Raw genomic sequence first — 22,104 nt, 5'->3', positions numbered from 1 at the left:
GTGTTTTCCTAATAACAAATTATATGATCTCTTTATGTGCTTACTTGTCTCCATATATCTTCATTGGTAGAATATTTGTTCACATCTTTTGCCTAATTGTATTTCCACATTGTGAAAGATAAGGAAGTTCCATTATAGTAATTTAAAGGACAGTCTCAGGAGTAAATCCCAGCATATAGAAATGCATGAGAATTTTTTTGTTCTCGGTTGTTCAAATGTGTGGAGGGTGTTTGTTTTCTTTCAACTTTTGTGAAGTTTTTATATATTATTCTAGGCGTGTGTCCTTTCTCACCTGTGATTTACGGGAAAGCTTTTTATTCTAATGAAGTTTGATTTATCAGTTATTTTCTTTTATCGATCCTTTTGGTTTTGTATCTAAGAATTTGTGGGCTAATGCTGTATCACAAAGATTTTATTTTCTTCTGTTTTATAGGTTTATTTTTTCCATTTAGCTCTAAAATCTATTTTGAGTTAATTTGGTATAAGGCGCAGATTAAATTTCCTTTTTTCTGCGTATAGATGTTCATTTTAGATGTTCATTTATACACGTCCAGCATAACTTACTGATAACCTCTTTTTGTCCCTGAAGTGCCTCACCCTTTTGTCAAAAATCATTTGACATGTTTGTGTGGGTCTTTCTCTGGACTCTCTGTCTAGACCATTGATCTTTCTATCTTTATGCTAATATGATACCTTCATTTCTGTAGCTTTGTAGTAAACTTTAAAAGTCAAGTATTGTGAGTCTGCTAACTTTGCGGGGTTTTTTTCCCCCATAATTGTTTTGGATATTCTAATTTCTTTGACTTTTTATATAAATTTAAAAACCAGCTTTGCTAGTTTTTAAAAATCCTGCTGGGATTTTTGATTATGTTTAACTTACAGATCACTTAATAGAGAAATGACTTCTTAGCAGTACTGAGTATACCTCTCTATTTAGGTCCTCTTTGATTTCTTATGTCACTTTTGTTCATTTTTCAGCCTACACATCCTACATATGTTTTGTTAGATTTATGCCTGAGTATTTTGTGTTTTTGGAGTTGTTGTAATGGTACTGTTTTTGAAATTTTGGTTTTTAGTTGTTTCTTGCTAGTATATAGGGTTGATTTTTGTATATCGACCTTGTATTCTGTGACCTTGGTAAATTCCTTAATTAGTTACAGCAGTTTTTTTGTGTGGATTTTTTGTGATTTTCTTTATGGATAGTTACATTGTCCATGATTAGAGACCGTTTTATTTCTTCTTTTCCAGTCTGTTCAGCTTTTATTTTTTTTCTTGCCCTATTGCACTGAGTTGGACTTTTTTTTTTTTTAACGTTTATTTATTATTGAGAGACACAGAGAGACAGAGCATGAGCATGGGAGGGGCAGAGAGAGAAGGAGACACAGAATCTGAAGCAGGCTCCAGGCTCTGAGCTGTTAACACAGAGCCTAATGTGGGGCTCGAACTCACAAACTGCGAGATCATGACCTGAGCTGAAGTTGGACGCTTAACTGACTGAGCCACCCAGGTGTCCCTGAGTAGGACTTTTAATATGATATAAATAGGACTCAGAAGTCCAAACATCCTGCCTGCTTCCAATTTTATCTATCTATCTTTTTAAGATGTTTATTTTTAAGCCATTTCTGTGCTCAACCTAGGGCTCAAACTCACAACCCCGAGATCCAGAGTTGCATGCTCCACCAACAGACCAGCCAGACGTTCTGCCTTGTTTCTAGTTTTAGAGGGAAAAGGTTCAGTCTTTTACCATAAAGTATGGTGTTAGCTACAGGTGTTTAAAAGTGCCCCTTTATTGTTTTCATTTCTCTCCTGTTTTTTTTTTTTTTTTTTGAACTCTGCATTCTCAGTGTCCTCAAGCATTCTCCACATCATTACTTCGTTTTGCATCAGTTAAATTTCTACTTTTCCCTACATCCTTTACAGATTTTAGGTTTTCCCACTTTGTGTCCCTGAAATTCTTCTTTCAACCATTCCCATTTTTAAGCAATCTCACTTGCCTTTTAATATTTGCCTGTTTTCTGTTTGTATAATTTTATTTTATAGAGTTCATTTTTTCTTGAATTTATACAAGTATAGTATACTCGCACAGTTAAACATTTTTTTCTGCTTCCGTTAGTCAGTAATTTTTCAGTGTCTTCCAGATGATAGTATTTTTATTTTTATTTTTTAGAGAGAGAGCAGGGAAGAGGGATAGAAGGACAGGGGGAGGGAGAGAGAGAGAGAAGAGGAGAGGGGGGAGAATCTTAAGCAGGGTACACACTCAGTGCAGAGCCTGATGTGGGGCTCGATCCCACAACCCTGGAATTGTGACCTGAGCCGAAATCAAGAGTCAGACACTCAACCAACTGAGCCACCCAGGCACCCATTTTTCTTTTTTTAAGGTAATATTTCTTCTCCAAATTATGTTGCATTGTGTCAGTATCTAAGAAGTGGTTTAGTCATTTGCCATATAAAACATGCAGGAAAGTTGTAAGGACATGATTAATTGTACATCATTCCCTTGATAATGCAGAAAATTATCTTTTATTAATACAGATTATCTGAGAGGATAGCTAATACATTATTTTTTATTTAAAAAAAAATTTTTTTTAACGTTTATTTATTTTTGAGACAGAGAGAGACAGAGCGTGAACAGGGGAGGGGCAGAGAGAGAGGGAGACACAGAATCTGAAACAGGCTCCAGGCTCTGAGCTGTCAGCACAGAGCCCGATGCAGGGCTCGAACTCAAAGACCGTGAGATCATGACCTGAGCCGAAGTCGGACGCTTAACCAACCAAGCCACCCAGGCGCCCCTCTAATACATTATTTTAATACCTTAAACAATTAATACAGTGGTAGCAAACTTCCTTTTTTGTGCAAATATAGTTGACACACAATGTTATATTAACTTCAGATGTACAACATGGTGACTCTCCAAGTCTGTATGTTATGCTATGCTTACTACAAGTATAGCCCCATTTTGTCATTATACACTGCTGCTACATTACCACTGACTTTATTTCCTGTGCTTGTATGCCCATAACTTATTCCATAACTGGAAGTCTGTATCTCCCACCCCCCTTCACTCATTTTGCCCATCCCCTATCCCTGTTTCTCTCTGGCAGCCATCTGTGTAGCCTCTGTATTTATGGGTCTGTTTCTGCTTTTTGTTTGTTTATTCATTCTTTTGCTTTTTAGATTCTACATGTAAGTGAAATCCTATGGTAATCGTCTTCTGTTGGAGTTATTGGACTTGGTATAATACTCTCTAGGTCTATTCGTGTTGTTGAAAATGGTAACATCTCATTCTTTTTAATGCTCGGTACTATCCCATTGTGTATATATAGCACATGTGTCTTGATTCATCTATCGATGGACACTTGGGTTCTTCCATATCTTGGCTGTTGTAAATAGTGCCACAATAGACATAGGGGTGCGTATATATTTTCAAATTAGTGTTTTCATTTTCGTTGGGTAATTATCCAAAGAATTACTGAATCACATGGTATTTCTACTTAAAAAAATTTTTTTGAAGAAGCTCTACACCCAATGCAGGGCTTGAACTCATGACCCTGAGATCAAGAGTCACTTGCTCTACCAACTGAGCCAGCCAGGTTCCCCTCTGTTATTAAGTGTTGGAGGAACCTCCATGCTCTTTTCCGCAGTGGCTGCACCAATTTACATCCCCACCAGTAGTGCACAAGCATTCCTTTTTCTCCACATCCTCGCCCTGTTCCTGTCTCCTTGATTCTCACCATTTTGACAGGTATAAGGTGATATCTCATGGTGGTTTTGATTTGCATTTCCCTGAGGATGAGTCACAGTGAACATCTTCTCATGTATCTGTTGGCCACATGTATGTCTTCTTTGGAAAAAGATCTGTTCAATTGCCCAGTTTTTAATCAGATTGTGTTTTTGGAGTTGAGTTTTGTAAGTTCTTTATTTTGGATATTTACCCCTTATCCGATACATCATTTGTGAATATCTTCTCCCATTTGGTCGGTTGTCCTTTCGTTTTGTTCATTGTTTCCTTTGCTGTGCAAAAACATTTTCTTTTGGTGTGGTCCCGGTAGTTTATTTTTGCTTTTGTTTCCCTTGCCTGAGGTGACATATCTAAAAAAATGTTGCGATGGTCCATGTTATATTTGCTGCCTATGTTTTCTTCCAGAAGTTTTATGGTTTCATGTTTCACCTTTAGGTCTTTAATGCATGTTGGGTCATTTGTATGTGTGGTGTTAGAAAGGGGTCCGGTTTCTTTATTTTGCATGAAGCTGTGCAGTTTGCTTAGTACTGTTTATTGAAGACACTATTTCCCATTGCATATTCTTGCCTCCTTTGTCTCAGATTTATTGACCATATAAGCACGGGTTTATTTCTGGGCTCTATTCTGTCCCATTGATCTCTGTGTCTGTTATTGTGCCCGTACCATACTGTTTTGGTTACCACGGCTTGGTGATATATCTTGAAATCTGGAATTGGGATACCTCCAGCTTTGTTCTTCTTTCTTGAGATCATAGCAAGCATTTCTTGTGTTTATTGAGGGCCATATACTCTGCTGGGTGCTTCGTATCTTGTAAAACCTACTTATAGTTATAGCTTATATTTAAAATACAACTGAGGTTTAGAAGGATTAAATAATTGGTTCAGGGTCATGTAGCTGAGTAAATTTGACACAGTAGTCACCCTTGTAAGCCATTATACTATACTTCTACCTAGGTGTTAGCTACACAGTTTTTCCGTGAAGAGTGGTTGACATAGTTTTGTGTGTATGTAGGATATCTTTGGAAAGGAAGAAAATAAAACCTCATACATAAAGTGTAAGTTTATCACCCCAATCAGTTGGTCTTTTGGTAAAACTGACCTGAGAATCAGATGTATTTTTTAAGCCTTGTTTTTCGTTTTTTTTAAAATATTTATTTAATGGGGCATGTGAGTGGCTCAGTCGGTTGAGCATCTGCCTTCAGCTCATGTCATGATCTCACGGTTCGTGAGTTTGAGCTCCGCGTGGGGCTCTGTGCTCACAGCTCAGGGCCTGGAGCCTGCTTTAGATTCTCATTCTCTCTGTCTCTCTTTCTCTCTCTCCCTGTCTCCCTCTCTCTGCCCCTCCCCCACTCACACTCTGTCTCTGTCTCTGTCTCTCTCTCTCTCTCCCCTTCAAAAATAAATAAATGTTAAAAAAAAATTTAAATACTTATTTTTGAGACAGGGTGTGGAAGCAGGGGTGTGGGCAGAAAGAGAGGGAGAGAGAGAATCCCATGGAGGCTCTACGTTGTCATCGCAGAGCCTGATGTGGGGCTCGATCTCACCAACCATGAGATCATGACCTGAGCTGAAATCAAGAGTTGAATGCTTAACTGACTGAGCCACCCAGGTGCCCCTTAAGCCTTGTTCCTTTTAAGTCATGCTACCTCTGGCAGCGATAATGCTGTCTTCCTTTTTGGCTCTGATATTTATTTCGGCTATGTGTGAAAATAGATCCTGTCCATGGCAGAGACTTGTTATGTAACGAACAAAAGGTATATTTACAGTGCTGCTTTTGGTAATTTAGGGGCTCACGTGCATAAACTCTCTGTGCAGTGCTGGCAGAACATCTGTGGGTAATAATTCTAAGTTCAAAGAGTCAGGTTCCATTAAATAATAAGTTATAAAATCAAAGGTGCTTATTTTTGATTTAATTTTTTAAAACACCTCCTTTCGTCTTATATTATTTAGATCCAATAAGAGAGAGGGAGATTGAAAATTAATCTTGATGGTAGCCTTTTGCTGGATATGATTGAACAGATTTTTAAATTTTATCCTATTTCACTTTTTTTTTTTAATATGCTTTATTTTAATCTTTTCGGAGACTTGAGACTGAAATGTCACCATGACTTATTTGAATTTTGTATTCTTCCCTCTTTTATCACCATTGCCTCTGTCAGCATTGTCCTCCTAACAGGGTCTTCTCTTGATTTTTGTTACAATGCCTGTGCTACAACATGTATTAAATTGCGAATTTCCTTTCAGATAGAACTTGAATGCTATACTTCATTTTACTCCTTAAAGTCTGCTAGGAGTTCCCGTACATATATTCCTACTATATAAATGTAAAAAGTTACATGTCAGATGCTATTGACTTGTCTATTTTCTGAGACCTTAAAGTGGCAAAATGGGGATTTATTACAGGGAATCACACTCGTATGCCATTATGCTGTATTACCACCTAGATGTTAGCTGCACAATTGATACTAGAGAATATAAAGGCTTATTTTTCTAAAATAATTTTACATTCCAAATTAACTTTGTTCCTCAGTTAGTAACAGATGTGATGATGAGAAATATATGTAAGGCATATTTTAAGCACTCTGCGTAGCCAGCTCCTTTTCTTAAAATGCACTTATGATCAGAACCAAATCGCTGAGCCTGTCACCTGTGTTCCAGCAGCCGAACCAGAAATGTCGTCTTCAGGCACGCCAGACTTACCTGTCCCACTCACCAATTTGACATATAAATATACTAAGATTTTCATAAACAATGAGTGGCATAATTCAGTGAGTGGCAAGAAATTTCCTGTCTTTAATCCTGCAACCGAAGAGAAACTCTGTGAAGTAGAAGAAGGAGATAAGGAGGATATTGACAAAGCAGTGAAGGCCGCAAGACAGGCTTTTCAGATCGGCTCTCCATGGCGCACCATGAATGCTTCAGAGAGAGGGCGGCTAATATACAAGTTGGCTGACTTAATTGAAAGAGATCGTCTTCTCCTGGCAACAATGGAGTCGATGAATGGTGGAAAACTATTCTCCAACGCATATCAGATGGATTTAGGGGGCTGCATAACGACATTACGCTACTGTGCAGGGTGGGCTGACAAGATCCAGGGTCGCACGATACCCATCGATGGAAACTTTTTTACTTACACAAGACATGAGCCTATTGGTGTATGTGGCCAAATCATTCCTTGGAATTTCCCGTTGGTCATGCTCATTTGGAAGATAGGGCCTGCCCTTAGCTGCGGAAATACAGTGGTTGTCAAACCTGCAGAGCAAACTCCTCTCACTGCTCTTCACGTGGCATCTTTAATACAAGAGGCAGGTTTCCCTCCAGGAGTAGTGAACATTGTGCCTGGTTATGGACCTACCGCAGGGGCGGCCATTTCTTCCCACATGGACATAGACAAAGTGGCCTTCACAGGATCTACAGAGGTTGGCAAAATGATCAAAGAAGCTGCCGGGAAAAGCAATCTGAAGAGGGTGACGCTGGAGCTTGGTGGAAAGAGCCCCTGCATTGTGTTTGCCGATGCCGACTTGGATAATGCCATTGAATTTTCCCACCATGGATTATTCTACCACCAAGGCCAGTGTTGCATAGCTGCATCCAGACTCTTTGTGGAAGAATCAATTTATGATGAGTTTGTTCGAAGGAGTGTTGAACGGGCTAAAAAATACGTTCTTGGAAATCCTCTGACCCCAGGAGTCAGCCAAGGCCCTCAAATTGACAAGGAACAATATGAAAAAATACTTGACCTCATTGAGAGTAGGAAGAAAGAAGGGGCCAAATTGGAATGCGGTGGAGGCCCCTGGGGGAATAAAGGCTACTTCATCCAGCCCACAGTTTTCTCTAATGTTACAGACAAGATGCGCATCGCCAAAGAGGAGATATTTGGACCAGTGCAGCAAATCATGAAATTTAAATCTTTAGATGAAGTGATCAAGAGAGCAAACAATACCCTTTATGGCTTATCAGCAGGGATCTTTACCAAAGATGTAGATAAAGCCATAACAGTCTCCTCTGCTCTGCAGGCTGGGACAGTGTGGGTGAATTGCTATAGCGTGGTATCTGCCCAGTGCCCCTTTGGTGGTTTCAAGATGTCTGGAAATGGAAGAGAACTGGGAGAATATGGTCTCCACGAATACACAGAGGTCAAGACGGTCACAATGAAAATTTCTCAGAAGAACTCATAAAGAAACTACGAGAGTGGAGCAAAGAATCCTCAGTGGATAAGCATCTCCTCCAGTCGCTAATATACTGTAGTGGGTTTTAAATATAAAACTGTTCTTTTCTTGATTTTGTTTTAAAACGTAAGCTAATCATATTAGCATTAAGATTATACATAGAAAACTTGACATGTAGCTTATTCTGAAAGAATCCTTTTTCTTCTGATATGTGACCCCCAAGTCCTATTGGTAATAAAAAGGATGGATTTGAGGCAAGATCTCTCTAAGCTCTGTGATAGTTACGTGCTTCTCTTTGTAGCTACTTGTCCAGAATAATCATGTTATAGAAGAGGACCAGTTGCCATGTAGCTTCTTTCTCTAATGACCCCTTAAAGTCCTCAACACACCCTTGAACTGCAGAGTAGATGTGTTCTGTTCCCAATAGTTTTGACGTCACTGGAGTTTGTTGAAATGTTTCCTAGAATGTCATGTCTGCTTGTCAAATGAAGTCCTGCTTGAAATACTTAGCTGTAATCTAAACGTAAAGCTTAATAAAAACAACCTTGCATGAAAAAAAAAAAAATAAAATAAAATGCACTTATATGTTAGGGAATTCTTAAATACATATTTGGCACTTAATGTTTGTTTCCAATGTTCGAAGTAGGTTTATTTATTTACTTTTTTAATATATATATTCTTAATGTTTATTTATTTTTGAGAGACACAGAATGTGAGCAAGGGAGGGGCAAAGAGATATAAGGAGACACAGAATCTGAAGCAGGCTCCAGGCTCTGAGCTGTCAGCACAGACCCCAACGTGGGGTCAAACCCACAGACTGTGAGATCATGACCTGAGCCAAAATCGGATGCTTCACCGACTGAGCCACCCAGGTGACCCTGTTTGAAATAGGTTTAATGGGAATTTCTCTCACTGAGAGTGTTCTTTACCAATTACTTGGCGAATTTATTCATAGTATTTAATCACTGCATTGTACTCTAGTGAAATTTCATCCTATCTTGCACGTTCTTGAGAAGTCTCCGTTTAAAGTTGGATAGCCACTGTTTCTGAGGTTGTAGTGTTCCTATAACATTCTTACAAATGTATCCCCTTTTAGCCTTTAGAGTACAATTTATCGTTAAGTGCAACAGCTAATTGTTTGAATTACTATTAAAAATACCTGTTTTTTATATGGAGTGTAAGAAACTAGACATTTGGACTTGATACTTGCAAAATTTACTGTATTATTTTGCTTTAGTATTTTCTTTGACATCCTTGTTTCATTTCTTTTGGAATCCTAAGGATGGATAAATAGCTTTATATAAAGAGGGCAGAAAGAGCACACTTCATGCAGCTAAATCTTGAGATTTTTAAGAGTTCAGTATGATGAGTTTCAGAAATTATACACACCCATTTAATCATTATCCATAACAAAATAAAGAATTTCATCACCTGGAAAATGCCCAATGTTGGTTCCTCCGTTCCCACCTTTGCTTTCCGTCACCAGCGATTGGTTCTGTCTGTTCTTGGATATAACGTAAATGGACTCAGAAAAATGTGTCTGACTAATCTCTCTCAACGTGATATATTTTTTGGATTCATTTATGTTGTTACTTGGATCAGTCATTTTTCTATTGCAGAGTAGTATTTCATCGTATAAAAATACCACCTTTTGTCTCTCCATCCCCATGTTGATGGACATTTAGGTTATCTCTAGTTTCTAGCTATTATGAATTAAGACTGTTGTGAACATTTGTGTACAAGTCTTTTTGTGGACATATATTTTAATTTTTCTGGGATCCATACTGAGGAAGGGTTTGCTGGCCCCCTGGAGCAAGATCTGAGAGTTTCTATTTAAGTTTGAGCCAGCCTGTGCTGGGCGGTTTGGGGAAAGTCATATAAATGTGAATCTATCACCTTGTGTGGTTCCCATCTTAAATGAGTTGAATTCCCTTAACTTCTACCTGCTTTTAGCCATTCTCCAATGCCTTCAAATCATTGTTTGGAAGATATTTTGTATAGTGGTTATAAAATTTATTTGTAAATTTTATTTGTATTTATATAATATAATAGGGTAATGTAATATGAACTGTTTCCTACCATTACCAGATTAGGAGCTCTAAAAGTGATTTTTTTGGGGGGTCTGGGTGGCTCAGTTGGTTGAGCATCCGACTTCAGCTCAGGTATGATCTTACAGTTCGTGGGTTTGAGCCCCGCTTCGGGCTCTGTGCTGACAGCTCAGAGCCTGGAACCTGCTTTGGGTTCTGTGTCTCCCCTTTTCTCTGCCCCTCCCCTGCTCACATTCTGTCTCTCTCACTCTCAAAAATAAATAAAACATTAAAAAAAATTTGTTTAAAAAGTGATTTTTTAAAATTCTAAGTCTTATTCTATCTCTCCTTTACTCCAAATCCACCAAAGACTTTCAATGTTTCTTATAATAGAAGTCAAATTTCTTAGGATTCCCCATGATCTATAACCTCCTTAGTCCGCTACCTTATCTTGTTGACGTTCTCCTTTTAACATCCTTCACCTGGCTGACTTTGGCCACCTCTGATCTCTTCAAAAGCCCTTCTCCTGGAGATTCATATGACTGGCTTCCTTTTTCGACTCTTTTGTTCTAATGCATCTTTGTCATTGAATCTTGCCCTGATCATCATCATGACAAGTGGCCACATCTCTGTGGTACTTTTTTACTTCATTTTTTTTTTTTAACATAACATTTAGTCTTATCCAGCACATTATATATTTCACTTGTTTATTTTTAAAATTCTCTGTTTCTGTTACTAAACTGTGAGTCCACAAGGGTATTTGTTCACTATTGTATTTCCATTGCCCTAGCCCTTGGAAGATAGTGGGTTGTCAATAAATAATTGTTGAATGAATAAATGCACAATATCTCTGCTTTACAAGTTGTACTATTTTGAAGTGCAGTCTTTTAGGTTTTCTTTTTTTTTATTAAAAAAATTTTTTTTGGTAACATTTATTATTGAGAGACAGAGAGAGACAGAGCATGAGTATGGTGGGGGGGCCAGCAGAGAGAGGAGGAGACACAGAATCCAAAACAGGCTCCAGGCTCTGAGCTGTCAGCACAGAGCCCAACACGGGGCTTGCACCCACAAACCGCGAGATCATGACCTGAGCCTAAGTTGGACGCTTAACCTACTGAGCCACCCAGGCGCCCCATTAGATTTTCTTACAAAGAAGGGTATTTGTACTGATTAGTGGAGAAAGACCAAATAAGAAGGGGGTATGGACATATTTTTTATTTCCTAGTATTCTTTTTTTTTTTTTTTAAAGTTTATTTATTTATTTTAAGTGATCTTTACACCCAACATGGGGCTCTAACTCACCACTCTGAGATCAAGAGTCACACGCTCTTCTGACTGAGCCAGCCAGGTGCCTCTCTCCTAGTATTCTTCTGTTTTTATTTTGGTTGTACTTCAAACCTTTTGTGGTTCATTTATTTCATGACTCTTGAGGTTTGCTGGAATACTTGATTCAACCATTTACATTTTTTCCTTTTTAAAACTGGAAATATAGAAAGAATTGCTGTAGCTTGAAACCGAAATTCTCCCAGAAAACAAGGTGATGTCATTAGCTGTATTGCAGCAATCAATTAAAAGAGCTGTAGATCTAAGAGCTCCTTAATCAGTCTTATTTGAAACAGAAACGTGTTCTCTGCTTTATAAATAATTGCACAAAACCAGAACCATTAACAAATTAAATAAAGATTTTACTAATGCCAAAAATTGTGCTGTTAGCAAAATTACTCTTATGTGCCTAGCATTCAGAAATTGCTAAATAGAGTTGATGTACTTTTTGAGAGTGTTGCCAATTGTGAGAGCATTAGTTGAATGACATTTCAGTGTCCTTAACCTTGTGCTATCTTTTTCATAAATTCTTGGTATGCAGACGTGGCAGACAGTTTGAAGGATGGTTCATTGGTGTTTTCCCTCCTTTTCAGCTTGGATGTAAAGACCATGATTAGGTGTTTTGGCCAAGTCTGTGAGTCAAGGAGTATAATTAAGTTCCATGCCATCCTAGCAGTGAGACTAGGTTGGCTTTTGTGACATCTAAACTTAAGGATATAGATTAGGGAGTATCCCTAAGTTGTGATACTTACAGTAAAGCATTTGTACCTCTTATTATGATTTGGTGTAGCAGCAGCATTAACGAAGGGCATTGGTTTAGTCACTTTGGAAGTTTTGATGTCGTCTGGAGATTGCCTAATGCGTAGTCTTTATGATTTATGTAGTATGTTTTATGGAGGTTGGCAGTCATCTGGGTGGAGGATAGAGCCAGTATTAATTCAAGAAGTTTATCTGTTTGCATCTTTGTGATATATGCTAATATACTCACATCAGTGTAATATGGATGTCATATTACATAGCAGTCGTTTCCAAGATCCTGACATTGATTATACCTAACAGATGTCACAATGGAGGATTCTTTCTCTAGGATGCAAGCAGTAGTGAGTGTGGCTTGGTCCTTGGAAACTTATTGCCTCCTGTTCGTGCCCATGATTAGAGGGTGGCAGAGAGGGTGATGGGAGTGGGTGGCTGAAGATGTTCTCCCATTTGCAGCTGTCATTCTTCTGTTAAAACCTTTAGTGTGTTGTTTTTTGTGTTTTTTTAAAAGTTTATTTATTTTTGAGAGAGAGAGAGAGTGAGCTTGGGCGGGGCAGAGAGAGAGAACTGTGAGATCATGACCTGAGCCAGAATCAGGAGTCAGACGCTTTACTGCTTCATTGAGCCACGCAGGTGTCCCGGTGTATTGCATCTTTAAATTTTTTTTTTTAATTTTTTTAATGTTTATTTATTTTTTTACACAGAGAGAGACAGAGCATGAGCAGGGGAGGGGCAGAGAGAGAGAGAGAGAGAGAGAAAGAGAGAGAGGGAGACACAGAATCCAAAGCAGGCTCCAGGCTCTGAGGTGTCAGCACAGAACCCGACGCAGGGCTCAAACCCACAGACTGCAAGATCACGGCCTGAGCTGAAGTTGGACACCTAACCAGCTGAGCCACCCAGGCGCCTCCAGTATATTGTATCTTTTAAAAAACAATGTTAGTTGAGTTATAATTTACATAGTGTAAACTGTATCCTTTTAAATTGTACAGTTTGATGAATTTTGGTGCATGTACACCCATGAGATCACTACCGCAATCAACACACAGAGCATTTTCGTCACCTTCAAAAGTTGCCTCATGCCCCTTGGAAGTCCCTTTTCCCCCTAATCTTGGCCCTAGGAAACCACTGACACACTTTCTGTCACTGTAAACTGCATAGCAGTGTATGAATAGAATTAATACAGATGTTCTTTTTTCCTGTCCGCCTTCTTCGTCTGAGTCAGATTTTGATGTTCATCCATAGTGTTGTGTGTATTAGTAGTTTGTGCTTTCTTACTGCAGCGTAGTGTTCTGTCTTGTGGATATATCAGTTTGTCCAGCCACCTGCTCATGCATGGGTCTTTGGGCCATTTCTGTTTTTGGGCTATTTTAAATAAATCTGTCAATATTCATATATACATCTTTGTTTGGACATATATTTTCATTTCTCTTGGGTAAATACTCAGGAGTGGAGTGATTGGTTAAGTGTTACTATCAAACAGTTTTCCAAAGTGGTTCTACTATTTTATATTCCAGCCAGTAATTTTTTTTCACATACTGGTCAACACCTGGTATTGCCAATCTTTAAAAAAAAAATTGTTAAGTTTATTTATTTTGAGAGAGCGAGAGTACATGCATGTGAGTTGGGGAGGGGCAGAGGGAAAGAGAGAGTCCCAAGCAGGCTCCATGCTGTCAGCATAGAGCTGGATACAGGGCCCCATCCCACAAACCATGAGATCAGGACCTGAGCCACAATCAAGGGTCATACGCTTCACTGATGGAGCCACCCAGGTGCCCCCTAAATTTTAGTCCTTCTAGTAGCTGCAAGGATAGTGAACCTAAAGATGTTGAGCACCTTTTATGTGTTTTTTGGCCATTTGTGTGTCTTCTGTGAATTATCTGTTCACATCTTTGCCCATTTTTGTATAGACTTGTCTTTTTATTCCTGAATGGTAAGAATCCTATTTGATCAGTCTGTGGCTTGCCTTTCCTTTTTCTTAATGGTGACATTTGAAGAACAGAAGTTTTGGAGCACCTGGGTGGCTCTGCTGGTTGAGCGTCCGACTTTAGCTCAGGTCATGATCTCACAGCCCATGAGTTCATGCCCCCTGTCGGGCTCTGTGCTGACAGCTCAGAGCCTGGGGCCTGCTTCAGATTCTGTGTCTCCATCTCTGTCTGCCCCTCCCCCACTTGAACTCTGTCACACTCTCTCTCAAAAACAAATAAACATTAAAAATAAATAAATGAAGAACAGAAGTTTTAATTTTGATGAAGTCCAGTTTATAATTTTTTTCTTTTATGGTTAATGCTTTTAATGGTCTACCTAAAACCTCTTTGCCTATCCCAAGATAACAAAGGTTTTCTTTTGTGTTTTCTTCCAGAGGTTTGATGGTTATAGCACTTACATTTAGCTCTCTGATCCATTTTGAGTTCATTTTTGTGTTGGGTGTTAAGTAGGGGTTGTTGTTCATTTCCTTCCTGTGTAGATACCTCGTTATTCTGGCATCATTTGCCCTGGCATCTTGGTCGGAAGTCAGCTAATGTGTCTATATTTCTATTCTTTTGCCAGTGGCACATTGTCTTTATTGCTGTGGCTTTGGATTAAGTCCTTTTTTAAAAAAGTTGTTATTTTTTTTCAAGTTTAGTTATTTATTTTGACAGCGGGAGCATGAAGGAGGGGGAGGAGAGGAGGACAACAGGAGAGAGAGAGAGAGAGCGAGAGAGCAAAAATGAATGAATCTCAAGCAGGCTTGGCATTGTCAGTGTGGAGCCCGATACAGGGCTTGAACTCACCAACCATGAGATCATGACCTGAGCCAGAATAAGAGTGAGACACTAACTGACTGAGCCACCCAGACACCCCTATACTAAGTTGTAAAGTTAGGTAGTGTAGTTCTTCCAAATTAAAACACACACACACACACACACACACACACACACACACCAAACTGCTTTGGCTCTTTTAGATCATTTCCATTCCATTTAAATTTTATCTATCTATCTATCTACCTATTTATTTATTTATTTATTTATGTATCTATCTATCTATCTATCTATCTATCTATCTATCTATTTATTTATTTATTTAAGAGAGCATGAGTGGAGGAGAGGGCAGAAGGAAAGAGAGAGAGAGAAACATAAGCAGGCCCCACACTTAGCGCAGAGCCAGACACGGGGCTTGGTCTCACCACTGTGAGATCATGACCTGAGGTGAAATCAAGAGTTGGATGCTCAGCTGACTGAGCCACCCAGGCGCCCCTCCATTCCATTTAAATTTTAAAATCAGCTTGTCAGTTTCTATGAAAAAGTACCTGCTGGGAATTTAATTGGATTGTTCTCAATCCGTAGATCCCTTTTGGAAGAATTGACCTTCTAACAATGTTAAACCTTTAAATTCATGAACATGGTGTATCTCTATTTACCGATACCTTCTTTAATTTATTCCAGTAATGTGTGTAGATTTTCAAGGATCAGGATATACACAGATTTTGTTAAAGTTATCCCTATGCTGTTGACTGAATGTGTCTTCCCAAAATTCTTATGTTCAAACTTAACCTTCACGGTGAGGATAGGAGGTGGGGTCTTTGGGAGGTGATTAGTTCATGGGGGCACAACCCTAATGAATGGGAATAATGCCCTCATAAAAGAGGCCAGAGAGAACTGCGTTACCCCATCTGCCTTGTGAGAACACAAAGAGAAGTCGCAGCCTGGAAGGGGGCCCTCACCCAACCATGCTGGCACTCTGATCTTGAACTTCCAGCCTCCAGAACTGTGAGAAATGTTTACTATTAAGCCACATAGTCTGTTGTATTTTGTTATAGCAGCCCAAACTGACTAAGGCACTATGTATTTTCATGGTTTGGGTTGCTAGTATAAATGGGATTGCATTTTTTTATATTCCCTATTTGTTTCTACTGTCTTGAACTAATACTGATTTTTCACATTAATCTTGTGTGCCATAGCTTTCCTAAAATCACCCACTAGTTTTAGTAGCTTTTTAGCAGATAACTTGAAAGTTTCTGCCTATATGATGATATGTTACATCATAATTGTTTTTGTATAGTTTGTCTTCATCACTAGACTGAGAGCTTTGGGGACAGATTGTAAATTTATACGTTTTTATGCCACCAGCACCTACGATGGTATAAAAGTCAGATCCACACTCCCTTGGTTTTTCCCCTTTCTGGCTGCCTTTTTGGTCATGTTTCCTGCTTTCGTGGCCGTGACTCATTTCCACACTTTTGCATATAGCTAGGACTCAGTCCCTGGTTCTCTTCTATTTTCTTTTGTCCCTTCCCTGGCAATTTCACGTAGGCCTCGGGGTTTAAATGCTATTTTATAATTTTTTTTCCTCTAGCCTGCGCTCGCCTACTTGATAAATTTATTGGATGTCTAATAAGCATCTCAAACTGAACATTAAAAAAAACAAACAAAAAACTGATCCTTGGAACATTCCTCTTGGAATTGTTCCTGTAGTTTTCCATTTCAGCTAATGGTAATTTTGTTATTTTTGTTTTTGTTTTTCTCCATTTGTACAAGCCGGTCTTTATATCATTTTTTGCCAAAAATGAATAGAAAACTAGGATGAAAGTCTGATTCTCTTGGTAAGAAGTGTGGGCTTCATAAACTTAATGGAATTTACATAAAAATAGGAATCATTAGTACCCTGAAAGCACCAAGCTTTTCTCAGATTGGATACTTGTGTTTGGGCTGATATTTGTGTATAGAATACTTAGGAAAGCCACATGTATATAAAATGCTGGAAATTGAAGATTTGTCTTAATGCTAAGGTATTACTTATTTTTAGCCATTGGGTGAAGGGGCTTTGTTATATTTTGTCCTAACTGCTCTGGTTAGGACAAAAGTAGACCCACTTGCGTTTCTTGTGTTGAACTACTTGGGAATTACTTGGTAACTTAGTCACCATTTATAATAGTATTCTCTTTGCAAATTTGTTCTGTGTTCCTAATGAGACGTTTTAGAATGCAACTTTGTAAGTAGGGCACAAACAGCTTAAAAATGGGGGGGGGGTAAAATTTGGGATCTCCTGGAGGGCCTCCAAAGGACAGACTGTTTAAAATGTTTGCTGATTTGATTAATGGATCTATTTGAGCTGATGATACGTCCGTTATTCATAGTCTCTATTATTTTCTTTCCAAAGAAAAGGTCAAAATTTGAGGAATAATCATCTGTACTCTTACTGGTATATAGAATGTTTCCAGTCAAATGTACTTCTAAATTGGTGGTGTTGTCTTGTGTCCTTGGGCAAATTCTGTACCTGTTTTGCCTGAGGAAATGTCTCCCTACATTATAATGGAAATACTGGAAACTTTTCTGTTTTAGACGAATGTAAAATTACTCTGACTCTATCATTTTAAACAAAGATTAATTGCATACACATACATACAGTCATGCTATTATTGAGAGATTGTAAGTATGACCTTTTAAATATTCAGAAATTGATTTTCCCAGCAGGTATTGCTTTCTTGGTGATACATGTTTATAATGAGAAATACTTCAAGGAGCTAACCTTATTAAACAGATTACATGGAATTGAAAAATTCCCTTCTCTGTGTGAAAGATGTAGAAGTTCTTATCTCATGCTTCATTTTTATACATCTAATTTTTGGAAACAAAGAATATGGAACAGCCAATTAGAATTATAGGGACCTTGTGGGGCGCCTGGGTGGCGCAGTCGGTTAAGCGTCCGACTTCAGCCAGGTCACGATCTCACGGTCCGTGAGTTCGAGCCCCGCGTCAGGCTCTGGGCTGATGGCTCGGAGCCTGGAGCCTGTTTCCGATTCTGTGTCTCCCTCTCTCTCTGCCCCTCCCCCGTTCATGCTCTGTCTCTCTCTGTCCCAAAAATAAATAAAAAACGTTGAAAAAAAATTTAAAAAAAAAAAAAAAAAAAAGAATTATAGGGACCTTGTTGAGCAGTAGGTTTGCTTTAAGTGCTATAATCATATACCTAAGAATGAGGTGTAAAGATGAATTTGGCAAAATTTCTGTGATTATTTACATTTATTAATCTTTCTCCTCTTCTTCATGCCATTCCTCTTTTAAGTGAATTAGCCTTTTGATAATGATATATACACATGCAGTGGTAGGAAGTAATACAGAGAGATCCCTTATACCCATCCCCCAGTTTCCCCTAGTGATAACATCTTGCATAACTCTAGTACAATATCTCAGCCAGGACATTAGCATTCGTCCAGTCAAGATACAGAACGTTGCCATCACCACAAGGTTCTTTTATGACCCTTTATGGCCTGATGATTCTCTTCCCATTCATGCCTGCCATGCCATACCCTTCAGGCAGCCACCAATTTCTTCTATAATTTCTATGTAGAACTTCTTCTGTAAAATCTATATTTTACAGAAAAACTTCTGTGATTTCAAGAAGTATAATGTAAATGGAATCATACAGGATGTAACGTTCTGGGATTGACTTTTTTTCCCACTTGCCATAATTCTCTGGATATCCGTTCTGGTTTAACAACCAGAATTGGTTGTTATAATTAATACCTAATGAGGTATTAATAGTCCATTCCTTTTTATTGCTATATAGTATTCCATGGTATGTATATAAAACAGATTGCTTAAGCATTTAGCTTTTGGAAGATATCTGCATTGCTTTCAGTTTTTGTCTGTTACAGCTGAAGTTGTCATAGACATTTGTGTATAGGTTTTTACATCAGCATAAATATTTATTTCTCTAGAATAAATACTCATAAGTGACGTTGCTGGGTGGTAGGATAGTTATAGATTTAGTGTTTTATTTTTTAAGGACTTTATTTTTTATTTTTTTAATGTTTATTCTTGAGAGAGAGAGACAGAGCATAAGCAGGGGAGAAGCAGAGAGAGAGGGAGAGACAGAATTCAAAGCAGGCTCCAGGCTCCGTGCTGTCAGCACAGAGCCCATCACGGGGCTGGAACCCAGGAACCATGGGGATAATGACCTGAGCCAAAGTTGGACGCTGAACCGACTGAGCCATCCAGGTGCCCCAATTTAGTTTTTTTCTAGTTTTTTTTTTTAAGTTATTTATTTTGAGAGAGGGAGAGAGAGAGCTCAGGCATGCATGCATGAGCAGGGGAAGGGCAGAGAGAGGCAGAGAGAATCCCAAGCAGACCAGCATGGAGCCTGACATGGGGCTTGATCTTACAAACTGTGAGATCACGACCTGAGCCAAAATCAAGAGTCGCTTAGCCAACTGAGCTGCCCAGGCACTCCTGTATATTTAGTTTTGTAAGAATCTCTCAAACCATTTCCCAGAGTAGTTAAATCATTTCGTATTCTCATCAGCAATGTATGAGGGATCCACGTTCTCTCCATCCTTGCCAGCATTTGGAGTTGTCACCATTTTTTATTGTAATTGTTCTGATAGGTATGCAGTGATACCTCATTGTGGCTTTTATTTGCATTTCTTGGGTAACTAATGATGTCAAACAGTTTTTCTTGTATTTATTTGCCATCTGTAGATCCTCTTCAGTGAAATGTCTCTTTATGCCTTTTGCACATTTTCTAATTGGATTACTTCTTTAAAAAAAAAAACTATTAAGTTTTGAGAGTTATTTGTGTATTTTAGATACTAATCCTTTCAAGTACATGGTTTGCAGATGCTGTCTTCCAGTCTGTGCTTTGACTTCTCATCCTCTTAATTAGGATCCTTTGGAGAGCAAAAATTTTTCATTTTGTTGAAGACCAATTAATCAGTTTTTCTTATAATGGATTTTGCTTTTGGTGTCATGTCTCAACTGTTTCCCTTACCCTAGACCATTTAACCACTCGTGGCTTAGTTTTGTTTTTATTTCCCTAAAAATTTGTGGTTTTGAATTTTTTATTTATGCCCATGGACATTTTTGAATTAATTTGTGTATAAGATACATGAGTTGGTTGAGGTTAGCTTTTTTGCCTGTGGTTCTTGAGATTCTTAGGTCATTGATGTGAGATTTTTCTTCTTTTCAAATGTAAGTATTTGGTAGTTTTTTTTAATTTTATTTTTTAATGTTTACTTATTTTGAGAAAGGACAGAGTGCATGTGGGGGAGGGGCAGAGAGAGAGGGAGACACAGACTCTGAAGCAGGTTCCAGGCTCTGAGCTGTCAGCACAGAGCCCAACGCAGGGCTTGAACTCACGAGCTGTGAGATCATGACCTGAGCTGAAGGCAGGTGCTCAATTGACTGAGCCACCCAGGCATCCGGAAGTATTTGGTACTTTTAAATTTTCTTCTCAGCATTGCCTTAGCTATATCCCACAAATTTTGATATTTTATGTTTTTTATTTTTAAGTTGTTCACTGTGTATTTTGATTTTTCTTCAGACTCATGGATTATTTAAAATTAGGTTGTTGAGTTTCCAGATTTTCCTCTTTCTGTTACTGATTTCTAGTTTAGTGCCATTGTGGTGAGAAAACACATTCTGTATGATTTCAGCTCTTTTTATTTGTTAAGGCATATGTTTTATGGCCCGGAATATGGTCTATCTTGGTGTATGTTTTGTAGGTGTTTGCAAAGAATGTTTATTCTGCTGTTGTTGAGTGAAGCGTTCTATAAATATCAATTAGATTCTTTTGGTTGATGTTGATGTTGAATTCATATATAGTCTGGCTGATGTTCTGTCCAGCTACTCTATCAGTTGTTGAGAAACAAGTGTTGAAGTCTCTAACTATACGTGTGGATTTATCTAGTTCTTTTAGTTCCATCCATTTTTACTTGACATATACTGCAGTTCTAAGACCTTTAGTATTGTTTTCATACTTTTATTGTTATTTAACGTCCTCCTCTGTCTCAGATAATTTTATAGCCTTCCCTGCTTTGTTTTGATCAATGTTTGCATGATATATCTTTTTCCATCATTTAACTTTCAAACTGCCTATGTCATTATATTACAAGTGTTTTTCTCTAGTCTGCATGTACTTGTCTCATTTTAAAAAAGGGAGATGTAATTGGCTTATAACATTATATCTGTTTCAGGGGTATATGATGCAGTATTTGTGTGCATTGTGAAGTAATCACTATACTAAGTCTACTTAACATCCATCACCACGCACAGCGATTGTGTGTGTGTGTGTGTGTGTGTGTGAGTGTGTAATGAGAACTTTTAAGATTTACTCTCTCAGCAACTTTCAAACACACGACACAGTAGTATTGACGACAGTCACCATGCTGTACCTTATACCTCCAGGGTTTATTCATTTGATAACTGCAAGTTTATACCTTTTGACCACTTTCATTCATTTCACTTCCCATTCCCCCTGTTCCCTACTGGCAGCCACCAATCTTTGCAGCTTTGGGTTTGATTGTTGTTGTTGTTTTTAGCTTCTATATGTAAGTGAGATCATATGGGATGTCTTTCTGAGTTTGACTTCTTTCACGGCACATAATGCCCTCAGAGTTCATCCATATTGTCGCAAATGGCAGGATTTCCTTCTTTTTTGTGGTAGAATAGTACTCCATTGTGTGTGGTGTGTGTGTTTGTGTGCGAGCGTGTGCGTATCTCACATTTTCTTTAGCCATTTGTAGGTCTGTGGACACCTGCATTGTTTCCACATCTTGGCTATTGTAAATAATGCTGCAGTGATCACGGGGTTGTGGATATCTTCTTGAGTTAGTGTTTTCATTTCCTTCAGATAAATATCCAGAAGTGCAATTGCTAGGTCATAGGGTAGTTCTATTTTTAGACTTTTGAGGCACCTACATCCTGTTTGCCATAGTGGCTGCACGAGGTTACATTCTCATCCACAGAACGCAGGGGTTCCCCTTTCTCCACATCCTCACCAACGCTGTTTTTTTCTTGTGTTTTTGATGACACTCATTGCACAAGGTGTGAGGCGATTTCTCATTGTGGTTTTGACTTGTATTTCCCCCGTGATTACTGATGTTGAGCACCTTTTCATGTACCTGTTGGCCATATGTATGTCTTTTTTGGAAAAATGTCTATTCACGTCTCGGGTCATTTTTAAAACAGGTTGTTTATTTTTTTGAAATTGAGTTTTATGGGTTCTTTATATATTTAGGACGTTAACCTTATAACAGATATATGATTTGCAAGTATTTTCTCCTACCTGGTGGGTTGTCTTTTCATTTTGGTGATGGTTTCCTTTGCTGTGCGGAG

General features: G+C 38.4%; 2 protein-coding genes across 6 annotated transcripts in view; both read left to right on the top strand.

The window, feature by feature from the left end:
- The window catches only part of COMMD10 (COMM domain containing 10), a 231,719-nt gene that overhangs the window by 20,641 nt on the left and 188,974 nt on the right, over positions 1-22,104 (top strand). The window lies entirely within an intron of this gene.
- Positions 6,364-8,160, top strand: LOC131516922 (aldehyde dehydrogenase 1A1-like). The gene has a single exon (XM_058738475.1). It carries the CDS (start codon positions 6,411-6,413, stop codon positions 7,914-7,916), a length of 1,506 nt encoding a protein of 501 aa, XP_058594458.1. The 5' UTR covers positions 6,364-6,410; the 3' UTR covers positions 7,917-8,160.

The sequence above is a fragment of the Neofelis nebulosa genome, chromosome 1, assembly GCF_028018385.1.
Source record: "Neofelis nebulosa isolate mNeoNeb1 chromosome 1, mNeoNeb1.pri, whole genome shotgun sequence".
Taxonomy (NCBI): domain Eukaryota; kingdom Metazoa; phylum Chordata; class Mammalia; order Carnivora; family Felidae; genus Neofelis; species Neofelis nebulosa.
Note: the sequence above shows the minus strand (reverse complement) of the source record. Positions and strands in the feature narration are given on the sequence as shown.

Bases quoted from the DNA above. Each gene is read 5' to 3' on its own strand.
- LOC131516922 (XM_058738475.1), top strand. From the start codon at position 6,411: ATGTCGTCTTCAGGCACGCCAGACTTACCTGTCCCACTCACCAATTTG.